At 34.2% G+C, this 16,714-nt stretch overlaps 1 protein-coding gene across 2 annotated transcripts in view; it reads left to right on the top strand.

Moving 5' to 3' along the window:
* Positions 1–16,714, top strand: part of GLMN (glomulin, FKBP associated protein) — a 45,000-nt gene that overhangs the window by 25,459 nt on the left and 2,827 nt on the right. For both annotated transcript variants that reach the window (XM_069597888.1, XM_069597896.1), the window contains exons 12-16: positions 631–672; positions 772–845; positions 2,049–2,133; positions 5,276–5,382; positions 6,253–6,316. In XM_069597888.1, coding sequence (XP_069453989.1) covers positions 631–672; positions 772–845; positions 2,049–2,133; positions 5,276–5,382; positions 6,253–6,316 — 372 coding nt within the window. The remainder of the gene's footprint in view (positions 1–630; positions 673–771; positions 846–2,048; positions 2,134–5,275; positions 5,383–6,252; positions 6,317–16,714) is intronic.

Below are 16,714 nucleotides of genomic sequence, written 5' to 3'. Positions count from 1 at the left end.
TTCTAGCTTGGGCTTCATCCAGCCTGGCATTTTGCATGATGTACTCTGCATTTAAGTTAAGTAAGCAGGGTGACAATATACAGCCTTGACGTACTTCTTTCTCAATTTGGAACCAGTCTGCTGTTCCATGTCCGGTTCTAAGTGTTGCTTCGTGATCTCCATACAGATTTCTCAGGAGGCAGGTCAGGTTTTCTCGTATTCCCATCTCTTTAAGAATTTTCCACAGTTGTTGTGATCCACACAGTCAGAGGCTTTGGCAAAGTCTATAAAGCAAAAGTAAATGTTTTTCTGCCTTCTGTTAGTATATAATAAGTCTGATTATTTTAAATTAGTGGATTATATTTCTATATGTTTGAGTTCATTTCTTTTGCCACCCTAGACATGATTGAAAATTACTATGTGCTTCTAACTATACACTTGGTAACACCCACTCAATATCAGTTACAAAATGGATTGTACTTAGCTTCCTGTGGGCATAACAGTAGAATGAAAGGTTAAGGCAAAAATTACTTCAGCTTTAAATCTCTTATCCTCATTTCTCTGAATTTTTAGTATACATTAATAATACAGTTGTTTCTTTGTAGTCAATATAATCTAATATTTGAAATAAATTTGTTTTTTTATTTCCAGGGCTTAGTCAAAATAATGACCCTCTGCCCCATTGAGACATTGGTATGTAAATATCTGGGACTAAATAATAATGAGTTGCAGTGAAAAGTTTTAATAATTTAATCTTTAGTTTATGTAACAATATTATTTGTTCCATTTTAGAGGAGAAAAGGTTTAGCTGTGCTTCAGCTGTATATTAACAAATTGGATCCACAAGGCAAATATACATTATTTAGGTATGTATCAAAGGTTAATTGAGAAATGTGTGGTTCATTGAAAACCAAATTAATGCCATTAATTATTCAAGATTATTGTATTTTGGTGTGTTTTGCATGTAATTCCACTCTCGGACACGACTGAGTGACTTCACTTTCACTTTCTCTTTGATAGGTAGAGATGAATTAATCAAAAATTATGGATACATATATAAATATATATTATGTGAATATTACATAATAAATAACCATATATATACTTCAGTTCAATTAATTGAAATATGCTAAAATTAAAGTAGACTGAAAAGATTAAACTGAGATTGGTAAGACTTCTGCTAGAACTTTATATATGTCAATAATATCCATTATTCACAGTTGAAATTAATGGAGTTATAGTGGAGCTTATTAATAGTACTGTTTGAGAAGCAAAAGATTCTAGCAGCTCTGATTTGAAGATCAGCAAATTTTCTTAAAGGGCCATAAGTAAATATAGTTTTTATGGGCTACATAGCCTCTGTCACAACTGCTCAACTTTGTGTTTGTAGTAAGGGTCAGTGTATTCTAATAAAACAAAATAGGCAGTAGGCTGGATTTGGCCTACAGACCTTAGTTTGTTGATACCTGGGTAATAAAAGTGAGTTAAAACCTAATTGGGGCAGTGTTAACATGCTAAGTAAGAAGTGTTCTTTGGGATTGCCCAATACTAGCACTCTTGATTCCTTTTTTCTTCATTTCTGTTTGATAAGAATCAGAGTAGGTTTATGAAATCTCCGTTTGATGCTTAGGTCTTATACCAGCTTTCCTATTCTGATCTACCTGTATTCCTACCCAGAAAACTCCCTCTTCTTAGGTTGATCAGATTGAGTTTCCTTTCTTTGCAGTTCAGTTAATCTAACCAGACTAGTCAAACAGGGAATAATTTGGGGAGTTTTTAAACTATTATACCAGTGACTGTTCTTGCCGTGTTAGATCATTGCAACTATATGCATAAAAAGATTCAAGTTTGGTTTAATTGAAATTTCTTTTTGAAAAACCCAGTTAAAATAGAATTTACCAATTAGTGAGGGCAGTAACCATAACAGGTGACTTTGTCGTTGTCTGCACTGTTTTTTTCCTATTTCTGCAAATAACACATGGCCCATTTGAATTTGTAAAACTTTAGCATTATTTAATTTATAATGCAGTCCAGGATAATTTCAAATGTATTGTAATTTTGCTTTAAAGGTGCTTACTGAGTACAAGTAATCACTCAGGTGTGGAGGCCTTTATTATTCAAAATATCAAAAATCAAATCGACATTTCATTAAAGGTAAGAACATAACTAAGGTGTCAATTATCAGTTTATTCTTTTATTTTGTAGGACTTATTTATTCATTTGTGGAATACATTAATGTGGAATCTTGTGCTATGGACTTTTTCTATCTCTAATATTAGGGTACAGGCACACCTCAGAGATAGTATGAGTCTGGCTCCAGATCACCATGATAAAGCAGAAATCTCAGTAAAGCAAGTCGCACAAAATTTTTGGTTTTCCAGTGCATATCAAAGTTAATTAGACTACATTTTAATCTGTTAAGTGCAGTAGCAGTATGTCTAAAAAAAAACAATGTACATACCTTAATTTTAAAATACTGTATTTCTTAAAAATGCTAACCATCATCTGAACCTTCAGGGAGTTGTCATCCTTTTCCTAGTGGAAGGTCAATGTTGATGGCTACTGATCAAGGTGCTGTGGCTATTTCTTAAAGTAAGACAGCAGTAAAGTTGCCAGATTGATTGGCTGTTTCTTTCACAAATGATTTCTCTGCAGCATGCGAAGCTGTCTTACAGCATTTTACCCATAATAGAAGTTCTTTGATTATTGAAGTCAGTCCTCTCAAACTCTGCCACTGCTTTATCAACTAAGTTTTGTGTAATATTCTAAATCCTTTGTTGTCATTTCAGCAGTCTGAATAGCATCTTCATCAGAAATCTATTCCATCTTAAAACACAATTTTCTTTGCCAACCTAGGAGAAACAGCTCCTCATCTGTTCAGATTTTATCATTGGAATTGCAGCAGTTCATTTATATCTTCAGGCTCCACTTCTAATTTTAGTTCTTTTGCTGTTTCCACCACAGTTATTGTTACTTCCTTTTTTAAAAAAAATTTTGGCTGTGCTGGGCCTTCGTTGTAGCATGTGGGTTTTCTTTGATTGTGGCATGTGGGCTTAGTTGCCCTGTTACATGTGGGATCTTAGTTCTCTGACTAGGGATTGAACCTACGTCCTCTGCATCGGAAGGTGGATTCTTAACCACTGGACCACCAGGGAAGTCCTTCCACTGAAGTTCTGAACTCTTCCAAGTCCTCTGTGAGAGCTGGAATCAGTTTCTTCCAAATTCCTGTGAATGTTGATATTTTGACCTTTTCTCATGAATCATGAATGATTCCAGAAGGTTTTCAGTTACATCAGAAGAATCACTGTCTCTGAAGCAATAACTTTATGAAATATATTTCTAAAAGAGTAAGACTTTAAAGTTGAAATTACTCCTTTTTCCATGGGCTACAGAATGGATATTTGGTTAGCAGGCATGAGGACATTAATCTCATTTTACATCTCCATTAGATCTTTTAAGTGACAAAGTACATTATCAGTGAACAGTAGTAATATTTTGAAAATAATCTTTCTTCTGAGCAGTAGATCTCAAGAGTAGGGTTAAAGTGTTCAGTAAACCATGTTATAAACAAATATGCTGTCAAGGTTTTATTGTTCCATTTATATAGCATAGGCAGAGTAGATTTGGTATGATTCTTACAGGCCCTATGATTTTTGGAACAGTAAAAAGTAAGCATTAGTTTCAACCTCAGGCCACCAAGTATTAACTCTTGAGAGTCGGTCTGTCCTTCGAAGCTTTGAAGCCAGGCATTTTCTCCTCTAGCTGTGAAAGCCTAGGTGGCATCTTGTTGCAGTATAAGTCTATTTTCATCTACATTAAAAATCTTTTGGTTAGTGTAGCTATGTTCATTAATTACCTTTCTGTGCTGTGCATAGTCACTGAGTTGTGTCCAACTGTTTGCAACCTCATGGACAGTAGTCTGTCAGACTCCTCTGTCCATGGGGATTCTCCAGGCAAGAATTCTAGAATGGGTTGCCATGCCCTCCTCTAGGGGATCTTCCCAACCCAAGGATTGAACCTAGGTCTCCTGCATTGCAGGTAGATTTTTTACCATCTGAGCCACAAGGGAAGCCCAAAATCACCTTCCTAGATTTTCTGAATCACTTACTGCAGCTTCTATATCTGCACGTGCTGCTTCACCCTGCACTGTTAGGTCTGGAATTGGCTGCTTGCCTTCAACCTTATGAGCCAACATCTACTAGCTTCAAACTCCTTCCGCACCTTTCTCACGTCATAGCCTTCATAAAACGGACGAGTTAGGGCCTTGCTCTAGATTACATTTTGGCTTAAGAGAATGTTGTGGTTGGTTTGATCTTCTATCCAGACCACTAAAACTGTCTCCGTATCAGCAATAAGGCTGTTTCACTTTCTTATTGTTTGTGTGTTCAGTGGAGTAGCTCTTAAATTTCCTTCAAGAACTTTTCCTTTGCATTTAGGCTAACTTGGCTCACTGTTTTTGGCACAAGAGGCCTAGCTTGGCCTTTGACATGCTTCCTCACTAAGCTTAATCAGTTCTAGCTTTTGATTTAAAATGAGACTTATATGACTCTTCCTTTTACTTGAATACATTGTAGGGTTATTAATTGGCCTGATTTCAGGACTGTTGTGTCTCAGGAAACAGGGAAGACCAAGGAGAGGGAGAGAGACAGAGGAATAGTCAGACATTGGAGCAGTCAAAACACACACACTTTTCAAGTTCACTGTCTTCTGTGAGCATGGTTCATGGTGCCCCAAAACAGTTAATGATAATAACATCAAAGATCACTGATCACAGATCACCCTGCTAAATATATAATAATGAAAGTTTGAAGTTTTGGAGAGTTATCAAAATGTGACACAGATGTGGAGTGAATAAATGCTGTTGGAAACATGGTGCTGATAGACTTAATTGACACAAAGTTGCCACAAGCCTTCACTATGTAAAAAAAGGCAGTAAAATGAGGTATGATTGTATATTTTCCCCCCATTTCTACTCTGATTTTGAAATTTGTTAACTATAGATTTAAATTGTATTAATTCTTATAATATGATTTCTTTTTGTTTTGCTGCATACTTGTGAAGTCTCTTTGTAAATACTCAGTAATTCCATGTAGAGAACAGAGAAAGAGCATACCAGCGCTCTCAAACTAGCAGAGTTTGTTCCAAGTGCCTGGAAATAGTGAATGGAAATCAAAGTTAAAAATATGTATTTAAAATGTGTAATGGCTAGTTTTTGTAGTATCAAGGTACTAGGAAAACACATGTATTTATCAACCTGTTATTTAAAGCCTTTTTCATGTTTTCTTTTGCTTCTCAGAAAACACATAACAAATGGTTTACAGGACCACAGCTGATTTCCCTTCTGGATTTGGTACTCGTTCTCCCAGAGGGTGCTGAAACAGATCTACTGCAAAACTCAGATAGGTGAGGTGACCATTACTAAGGTTCACATAGTAAATTCAGAATAAAATGTGAAACCCCTGTTTTGGGAACCTAAACTAAAATAAAACATAATTTCCTATGATTTTATAGTTAATGGTTACTTTATAGAATTACATATTTACATGTTTAAGTAATTTTTGTTGTTTAGTTGCTTATATGTTTGGATTTTATTGTTTTGTTTTCCAAGACATACATCTTTTTTTTCATATACAATATGTAATATTACTTTTAGTATTACTAGAATGAATGTTGAGAAATTGTTGTGTATAAAAGGAATCTTAAAATTCAAGAAGCAAAAGATGGTATTTTCAAACATTAAAGATAACAAGTCTCCTTGGTGGAGAAGGCAATGACACCTCACTCCAGTACTCTTGCCTGGAAAATCCCATGGATGGAGGAGCCTGGTGGGCTATGGTCCATGGGGTCGCAAAGAGCGACTGAGCGACTTCACTTTCACTTTCGCGAATTGGAGAAGGAAATGGCAACCCACTCCAGTGTTCTTACCTGGAGAATCCCAGGGACGGGGGAGCCTGGTGGGCTGCCGTCTATGGGGTCACACAGAGTCGGACACGACTGAAGCGACTTAACAGCAGCAGCAACAGCATCAGTCTCCCTTGGAGAAAAAGAGAATAGTAATTTTCACAATTAAATTTTGTGAACTTGGAGAACAAGAGTAATAAATTATGTTAAGGAAAGAAGATGTGTGATAAAATATTTTAAAGGAAAAGTTTTGGATGCCCAAACATAATTGTAGAAATATACCCAAGGTTTTAACTTAACCTTTATTCACTGAATTTGCTGATTATGTAAAATCGTACTGTAAGTAACAAATCATATTTTTTTAATTAACAGGATAATGGCTTCGTTGAATTTATTGAGGTATTTGGTTATCAAAGATAATGAAAAAGACAATCAAGTAAGTGAATTTTTATAAAAAGAAACTATTATTCAAACGCATAAGGAATATTTTGTTATTTTCTTATCAATACCTGCTTAAGCCAGTGAGTGATATTTTACCCAGTTGCAATAAGTGCCAACAATTATTCTTTAAACTTGAAGTTAATTCCCAGGAGTCCTTACCACCTCACATCCAACTGCCCTTTCCTTTTCCTGTTGTGCCTCTGTGCTCTTGCTGTGAGCATCGCTTAGCTCTGTTACGTAGGTAAGTTGCAGCTCCTAAGTTAACTAACCTTTCGAAACTCAACATATGTTTGCTTATCTTGTTCATTAACTTTCACCTATATAGCTCATGATTTATAGCTGAGCTATACAAAATAAAATAATCTGATATCCCCCTCATCAGACTTGACAATTTGAAGCATTTTCAGCACTAAATCTGTTAAGAGCACCTTTTGAATAATGTGTAAGAAGTTGAAATTTTTAAAAATAGTGCACCATAAGAGTTATTCAATAAGCAGAAAACTATTTGAGCGAGATTTGTCATACAGTAAAATTATATTTGCTTTTTATCTTCTCTTTCTACTTAACTCTATTCTAATAGTTGCTTTCTCTAGATGTGTCATCTCATTAACTGTAACTACCTGAATTACCTGCATGATTAAGCTTTTTAGAAAGTAATAAATGAAATGAAAGTAATTGAGTTTTATATAAGAATCCCAGAGCCTTTTTTTTTTTTTTTAAGTAAATCATGATTTGGGATCAAACATTTATGGAAGAAGTAGCAGTAGATTTTTGACTGAATCTATTAGATTCAGTGATTTGACTTCCCATTCATTGTTCTTCAGCCAAAAATAGTTATGTGCTACCACTGACTAGTGGATACTCTAAACAGGATGCTTTTTTTTCTAACGTTTTTTCGAACATAAAGCCAAGTTGAAAGAATTTCACAGTGATCACTGTTTTATGCACTGCAGAGATTGTATTGTTGACATTTTGCTCTGCTGTTGTCACTTATCCATCTCTCTATCCTCTCCCCATCCTTCAGTCTCTCTTTATTTTTTGATGCAGTTCAGGGTAAACTACAAACATCATCATACTTTCCCGTAAATACTTCAGCACATATTTCATTCAAAAGAGTTAAATATTTGTGTATAGTTTTTCTTTGAGTTCACATAAAATCTAATGCCCAAATTTTAATTATACATTAACTGAGTTTTAACAAATGCTTAGATCTGTTATCCAAATCCTTATCAAATATAGGATATTACTAACATCACAAGAAGCTCCCTTTTCCCCTTCCAGTTAATTCTGATGTCATCATTCCACACCTGTCCCTAGCCCCTGGCAACTCTATCCTGTCCAAGTGCTATCATATATTCTTCACTATGCTATCAGTGCTCTTTCGTTTTTATTTTTCATAGATAATGTTAGCACAGGAAGGATCTATAACTTGCACAAGGGCATATAATTAGCAAGAAGCAGAAATAGCCGTGACCAAATGCAGTGACTAGAACTTCCTCTTTTTTTTTTTTTTTTTGTAGTCAATTCAGGAGCAGTGGAAGCCTTGAGGCTTCCGGAAAGTGTCCTTAAAGTATGGTATGAGTTTTTACTTTCGTCAGGAAGAGGCCATATCTAGAAATGATCTGATTTGTCTGACAGGGTGAGAAAGCATCTTCTTGATTAGGAGTGATAGATTTATTATTAGTAAGTATGGAGCACAGTGTACCACAGGGGCAGCAAAGAGAGGGAAGGCAGAGCAGTTTTAGCATTGTGCAATGTCTACTCTGATATCCACAGATAATACCTCACACTTATTTGGCTTGAATATTATATAGTAAAGAAAAGAATATAACCAGCTTATAAGACTGCCTTCTTATGTAAGTTTTTAAAAATTTCTTCTTAAGAATCAACTATTTCATAGTATTGCCATGCAGGTTACCATAAGAATTATCATACCAAGGAAACTGGCAAAAAAACAAAACAAAAAATCAATCCAAGGTGGTAACCTAACATCTCTGAGGCAGCTTATTCATCATGGAAGCATTTCTACCAAGTGCAGTCACAGTAGGTCATGAATATAAATGAGAGGCATATCTGTCTGCTGTGGTTAACAAGAAAATAATAGCTTCTGAGTTTTTAGAAATATTTGATTAAAGGAGAAACAAAATGATATTCTAATGATGCTGAATTATAAGTAGTTTTATTCAAAAGGACTCCTGTTAGTACCTGTCTTTGAGTTAAATATGCTGTGGTGGTAACTAGTCAGATGAAAAGCTGAAAAGCAATCAAAAAAGTGTACAGAAAAACTAAGAACAGGATCATTAAAATATAAAACAAGGTGATTCGTAATTGAATAATGATCCATTTCTTTTCCTGCTGTTTTGGGTTACTGTCACCTGACTTTCTTCATAAATCATTCCCTTCCTCACTTTACTATTTCATGTCTCTTCATCTCTTTGCATAATAATTTAAAAGCACTTTCCCCACACTTCAGTTTCACATAACTTCTTGGACCTTGAAACTCCAACTCTCTCTGCTGGTCAAACCAACTTAATTTTTAGACTAGTGTTCACTGTTATTTGGTAGGTATCTTTATATAAGTGTTAATTGTTTAATTACAGTAATTTATTGTAATACACAGCCTATAATAATTTATCCCTCACCTTCTATCTACTCATTTCCTTACCTATCCCTGCTTACCTATTTTTTTTCCTAAATAATTTGTGATTGTAATATGTAGAAAGTAGGATCAAGAGAAACATTGTAAGACTGTGAAGGCCAGAAGTGTCTATCAGGAACTTTAAAAAATTGAATTATGTAATGTACACATATATGCTTTTCATTTAGGATAGAACAATAAATACCTGGCATACCTCCACGTACATATAGTTCTATATAATCCACATTTTAGGTTCTCATTTAAATTGTTTCTTTCTCCAAGATTGAAACATATACCATGTGTGTTATTTGCAGAGCCAAATGACTTAAGGTTATAACATTCCTTAATATTACAAGTGATAAAGTTCTACAGTCTTATTTCATAAATAAGACATGATACACAAATTAGAAGGGAAAAACTGGGTCTTATTCATTTCCTTCCTTTTATTTCTTCAGTATCATGGTTGACTATGTCCTTTGCAAGGTCCCTTTCCTCACAATAAATTTCACTATGGTATAAAACTGCCTTTCTATTTTGTGCAACAAGCTGCAGTGAAATTTGAAATGTATAGTTAAGCTCTAAAACTGAAATGGTCTCAGAACTACTTTACCAGTGTGTTGTTTGGGTATAAAATTTTAAAGTAAACACTTGTGAACATTTCAAATTTTTATCCTTATAACTGTTTTTTAAAATCTTGTTACTTTTTTCTAGACACTGAAGTAAAATATGGTTTTCTTTGTATTTTTTTTTCCATAAATCTAATAATCTTAAAGAATCCCCCTGCAATGCAGGAGATGCAGGTTCAGTCCCTGAGTCAGGAAGATCCCCTGGAGGAGGGCATGGGAACCCACTCAAGTAGTCTTGCCTGGAAAATTCCATGCCAGAGAAGCCCAGTGGGTTACAGTCCATGGGGTCGCAAAGAGTCAGACACAGCTGAGCGGCTGAGTACACATGCACACCGTCGTAATGTAAAAGAGAGAAAATATTCTTGTTTGCACAGCTTCTTCACTCCTACGTGTTTCTAAAAAAAAATTACTGTTATTCATCACATGAAAAATTTGTGAAATTCTGCAGAACTGCGTGTGCACAAATTTTCTTTAGCCTAATTGTTTCACATTTTATTACCTTATTGTAAGTTTTAGATTGTGGAGTGTGTATTAAATTATTGCCATTGAGAGAAACTAAAGTCTTTTATTGAAGTCTTGTATCTTAGGGGGTCTTTATTAGACCTGCTAGGGTTAGCAGCAGCAGAGTTACACTATCCAATAGACAGTAGCCACATGTGACTATTAAATTTTAAATTAATTTTTAAATTTTTTAAATTAAAAATTCAGTTCCTCCTTGGCATTGGACAGCATCATTCTACATCACTGTTTCTCAGCATATGGGTCTAATAAAAATTACCTGGATATCTTACATAGTTCAGTTTTTAGAAATTCCTAATATGTACTTGTTTAGATTGATATTAAAAATGGGTAAAGACACAATATGTTAATTAAAAAGGAAGTATAAATACAGCACAGATTGAAGAACAAAAGGAAAGTTACATGAAAACATTCCAATAAATTTTGAAACTTCAATAAAATGGAATTTGTTAGAAAATATAATCTAGCAAAACTGTAACAATCTACTAAGAGAAATCACAGGGCAGATAATTTTTACCATAATTTCAAAAAACATATACTCAAGTCTTATACAAAACATTCCAAAGACTAGAAAAAGTATAGTTGTATCTAAATGTTATATGTTTAGTAGGGTATGACCTTAATACCCAAACAGTCTAGGATAGTGTGCTTCAGTGAAATTACAGGCTCTCCCACACTGCAGGCAGATTCTTAACAAGCTGAACCACCAGGAAAGCCCAAGAATACTGGAGTGGGTAGCCTATCCCTTCTCCAGCAGATCTTCCTGACCCAGGAATTGAACTGGGGTCTCCTGCATTGTAGGCAGATTCTTTACCAGCTTAGCTACTCAGGAAAGCAGATATATAGATACTAATATTACCAAACCAGATCCAGCAAAAAAAATTTGTTATAAGTCATCAAACTCAGTTGGATTTATTCTGGTAATATAAGGTAATGTAATTTCATAGGTTAAAGTAGAAGAAGTACTTGATTATATCAGTAGTTATAGAGAAAAAGTATTTAATACATTCAGTATGTAATCATGATAAAAATATTAATCCACCAGAAAATATTATAATTATAACAAAAAATATGAGATACTTAGGAAAACATGTAAATATGTGTAAAACTTTATGAGGGAAAAAAAGGGGGGAAGAATGGGACTGTTCAATAGATAATGATGGATAATTTGTCATACATATGAGAAGGGGATTAAGATGCCTATGTCACATATAGTATACAAAACAAAATTCCAAATAGATTAAAGACTTAACGTTGAAAAGGAATTTAGAAATTTTTAGAATACTGTGTAACCTAAGGGTAGAGAAGGCTTTCTTAAGTAAAGAAGCACTAACCACAAAAGAATAGATTGATAAAACTAATAACATTGAAACTAAAACCTATTCAAGGAAAGAAAATGCATACAAACTGAAAAAGCCACAAAAAGAAAGAGAAAACAAACCAAAATACTTCCTCCACCCACTAGTTAAAATCAGAAAACTATAAAGCAAGAATCAAGACCACAAATCAGAAAAATAAGTAAAGGATACAGATATTGTAAGGCAGCTCACAGAAGAGGAAACCCAAGTGGCCAATAACCACAAGACAATATTCCCAATATCAGTAGTGTTTATGGAAGTGTAACTTAAAATGGCAGCGAGATACTGTTTCACAGCCATCACTGGCAAATGTTAAAAAGGTAGATAACATAGTTTAGGATACAGAACAGTGATGAAACAAAGTAGATACTCTTTTAACTCAGCACCTTCTGTCTTAAGGCATCTTAATGAGTCCTTAAATCAATTTACTGATGTAGACTGGCAAGTTTTACAAAATGAGATAGAATATAATTGAGGTTGTTTGCACAGATTCTTAGTTACGGATATTGCAGCAAATTTTGTGGTCACTTGCAAAGAACAAGGTTTGAAAATGGAGGGGATATGACAGATTGGCTAGGAATAAGATGTATGTTGCTTTCCAATATCTCTTATGACATATTCAATGGTCAGTTAGCAGAAAGGCTACATTTTACAGTAACGTATGTGGTTAAATGGAAAGCAAACTGTACCTCCTATCAGTAAAATTGTGAAAGGTCACAAATTATTTTAATCTGTGTATTTTCAGAATGAACTTTGAGGGAGAAAACTTTTTTCCAAATTCATGACAATAAGAAAAATAAGTGAAAAATATAGAAACATTCACTTTCAACTGTTGATCTGAAACTGTAAATAGTGCCAATATTCAGAAAAATACTGACCCTACAATTAGTAGACTTAGCCTTAATTTGAGCTACATTCTAAAGAAAATGAACATAACTTTAAAGCTAAGATTATTTAAGATGGTTTCATCAAAAGTAAATACCCAATAAAAATGATAGTCTAAAATAAAATTTTTCTTGCAAATGAAAGCTAAAAACCTTCCAAATTAGACATCTAGAAACAACATTCTGAACTTGTGAATGAGGCCCTGTAATGGTTTGAAAGATGAAAAGTTACTAACATTCTTCTAGTCTCATTATCAGCATATATAATTACATATTTTTTAGCAAATGAGAAAAATCACTCAGTTTGGCCTGCAAAGTTTATTTTTCCAGCATATACAGTGTTGGATTGTGTCTATTGATTTATTTAAAAGTATGTCTTAATGGTAACATGATGTTTTAGAAAATCTATATTGCAAAACATGGATGCAAAGGTTCTGATGCTTCTTGATGAAACATAAATTGTGTAGCACTTAAGTTGATATCTGGTATTTGCAAAACAATATGAGATTGTATTTTTTCACCTTAATGTTTATATACATGTAAAGATTAGCTGTATTTACTGAATTGGAAACACACCATGGGTCACTAAAAATAGAAAGTTTACATCAATGATAAGTGACAGAACAGAACTATGAGCTGCTTTAAGAACTATCTTCTTAAATTGTCAGAAGCACTAGCAAGTTGTTTTAAGTCAGTTGGAAAATTTTGGTATTCAAGGAAATCCCTATGAATATAACTATATTGTAAAAGTGGTGAAAATTGTTAATTTTAGCAGTTCACTGATAAGCCAAACTCTTGAAACTTTTTGCAGTGATTGGATCTAAGCATGACCAGTGTATCATATCAGAGTTCATTTACGGTTCCTTTGGAAAGTTCGATGCAGGGCATAAGAACTCAAGGATAATATACATGTTTTTCTAGTTGGAAAGCAATCTTATTTGACAGTTATTTTCAAAGATAATATTGAGTGGCAAAATTGACATGTACCTGATTTTCTGGTATGCCTAAGACATAAAAATTGGAACCACAGGAAAACATGAGTATATTTTTCATATGTTAAACTTATCTGTCAGTTATAGAAGACATTACTGTTATAGAAGGAAACTATCATCATTTTGATAATAAGATTTCAAATAACTTCTATTACTAATTAAGAGTGAATGAAACTTTGTTCAACTTAGACCAACATTTTTTAAAGGAAAGTTTCCTATATTCTGGACATAAGTCTTTTATTAGGTATGGTTTTTATATTTTCTTCCAGTTTGTGGCTTATTTTTTCATTATCTTAGTAGAATTTTTTAAAGAACAGAAATGTTAGATTTTGAGGAAGTCCAGCATATCAATTCTGTTCTTTTAAATCATTTATGTTTCTTTGGATTCTAACAGATCTTTGTTTCAACCCAAGATCACAGATTTTCTAGTAGAAGTTTTATTGTTTAGATTTTTATATTTATGATTGACTTCAAGTAAATTTTTATATGGTGAAGTATGGGTTAAGGTAGTTTTGTTTTGACTCCAGCAGTATTTGTTGAAAAGGCTATACTCAAATTGTCTTGTCACCTTTGTCAAAGATCAAAAAGATCATATAAGTATGGGTATAGTTTTGGATTCTGTTCTGCTCCGTTGAACTGCCTCTCTTCTTTCACCAGCGCCACACTATCTTGATTACTGTAGCTTTATAGCAAGTCTTACGTGAGAGGTGCCAACTTTGTTCTTTAAAAAAAATTTTTGGCTGTTCTAGATCCTCTCCTTCTCCATTTGAATTTTAGAATAATTTTGTCTTTCTACCTGTTTTTCTGCTCTACTCTCAATGCTTAACCTTGTTTTTTGTACTTTTGGTTACCAAATGTGTAGAGATTTTCCCATATTAAGGAATTTTTTGACACCAAATAGATGTCCTACAATTGAGTCCCCTTCTGACACTCTACCTGGAGATAGCATCAGATTATAGAGGCTAAGGGCTCCGTCCCACATTAGCTCCCTTCCCTCTTCAGATGCCAATCACAAGTCCAGGTATTGATCTGACTTCTGACAGACTGGCTAAAACAGGTTCTCACAACCCCCTCCTCAGGTTCAATTAATTTGCTAAAGTTGTTCACAGAACTCAGAACATTTTACTTACTAGATCACTGGTTTATCGTAAAAGAATATAACTTAGCACAGCCAGATGAAAGAGATGCATAAGGCAAGGTATGTGGGAAGGGGCACTAAGTTTTCATGCCCTCCCTTGAAACTACATTCCCAGCACCCCGACCTGTTCATCAACCAGGAAGCTCTCTGAACCCCATTCTTTTGGGTTTTTGGAGGCTTTATTAAATAAGCATGGTTGATTAAATCACTGGTCACTGGTGACAGCTTAATCTCCAGCCCCTCTCTCCTACCAGGAGTTTGTGGTGAAAGGAGTTGAGAGTTATAACCCTCTAATCCCACAGTTCCTCTGACAACCAGCCCCCATTATTAGGGGCTTTCCAACAGTTATATTCCCGGCTGAAAGAGCTTCTTATGAATAACAAAATCACTTTGACCACTCTTCACTTAGGAAATTCAAGAGTTTTAGGAGCTCTTTGCCAGGAACAGGATGTAGACCAAATACTAGTGCTCTTTGGGGGAAGGGGAAGAAAACACACTACAAAGGGGCACAAGGGAACTTCTGGGGTCATGAAACTCTTTATAGTGGTGATGGTTATCCTGCTGTATATCTTTGTCAGAACTCAGAACTGTATAGCTAAAAAGAGTTTATGTAAATATTTCCCCAACACACCAGACCTTAAAAAATGTGTAGAAAGAAAAGGACCAGGCTCAATACCAGACTAGATGTCAGTGACTCCAAGCACACCATCGTTCTTAATGTTTATTTTGGAATTATTTTTGGGTTTTTTTTGTATTATATTTAAATATTGATAGAATTATATTTGATATTATAAACAGAACATTTTATGAAACATTTGTTTCAGCTACATAAATGTGTGTTGAGTTGTGATATAAATTATATTTCTTATGGTGGGCCATGGTAAAAATATTTTGAAAAATGCTACCTTAGAAAAACTTATCCCATGTATACAGGAAAAGATATGCAGCAGTTTCAGTGAGCACTGTTTGAAATATTTAAGAAAACTAGTATTAGGATAAATCGTATAGTGGGATGCCTGTATATCAGTTAAAGTGAAAAGATTAGCGCTATAACATAAATAACGCTCAGAAACATAGGATTGAACAAAAGGGAGCTAAAGTAGGATGCTTTGATATCATTTATATATTTTTAAACGTGCAAAATTGGGATGTATAAATACATTAACTACTAAAACCTCAAGTTTTAGAAAATTTTGCATAGTTAATGGCTTACTCTTGAATAAAGAGGGCTTTAACCATATCTAATTTGTCTTTTTAAGTAAATAGGGCAAGATGTGTGCATTTGACAAAGCTTAGTGTGAGTATAAAGGTGTTTTCTCTGTACTCTTTATGTTTGAATGTGTTTTAATCTGTAGAGGGTCATCGGTACCTGCAGCCTTGAAAGCCATCTGTGATACTGGGTGGTAGCAGTGGGTTCTACTTTTAAGCTTAGAGGAAAGGAAAAGAAGGTTTTAAAAAGTGGGTGTGGGGGAAGAGAAGGGTGAAAGAAAAGCCTGGAGAGAGAGGGAGGAATGGAAGAGAAACGCAAGCGGTGGGTGCATAGGTAGTGTAACATGCTTGATGTCCTGTGTGACTATACTCGGAAGTTTCTACTGTGCTAATGCATAACCCATGTTTTTCATGTAAGGACAAAATCTTACGATTTTAATGGATGTTTAAAAATGTTTTTTAAAGCATACGGCTGAAACCGGTTCATTGTTTAAAAATCAGGATAAATAAGCAAAAAGAAAATAATAAAATCTCACCATTTATTTTTGATATTACAGTGTATGCCCTTTTAGGCTTTATACCAGCAAATCTGAACATACTTTTTTTAAAAAGGTCATATAGGAGTCATACTGCAGCCTTTTTATCACTTTTTTAGCTACTCACCAGTATGTACTGAAGAATACTATTTTAACAGCAGTATAGTGTTCCATTGTGTGGATATGGAAGTTACCCCACTCCTGATGTGAAAAACTCATTATTTCCAATTTTTCACTATTTAAACATTTTTATAAATGCATCTGCAGTGAAATCATTACATCTTTAATTCTTCCCCAGGTTAAGTTCATAGATGGTGAGTGGAAAAGTATGCATATTTTTGAGATTGTGGATTCTTGATAGTTCCTCAAGAACTCCACTTTTCCTTATAATATAGGAATAATGAGAAAGGACAGATTTAAATTAAAGGGATATATGTGACAGTGAAATTATAAATTATTCAACACAGATATGTGTAGATTTGAGGGCTGTATA

This window comes from Ovis canadensis, chromosome 1 (assembly GCF_042477335.2).
Source record: "Ovis canadensis isolate MfBH-ARS-UI-01 breed Bighorn chromosome 1, ARS-UI_OviCan_v2, whole genome shotgun sequence".
In the NCBI taxonomy this organism is placed as follows: Eukaryota; Metazoa; Chordata; class Mammalia; order Artiodactyla; family Bovidae; genus Ovis; species Ovis canadensis.
This window is presented reverse-complemented; position numbering and strand designations above follow the sequence as displayed.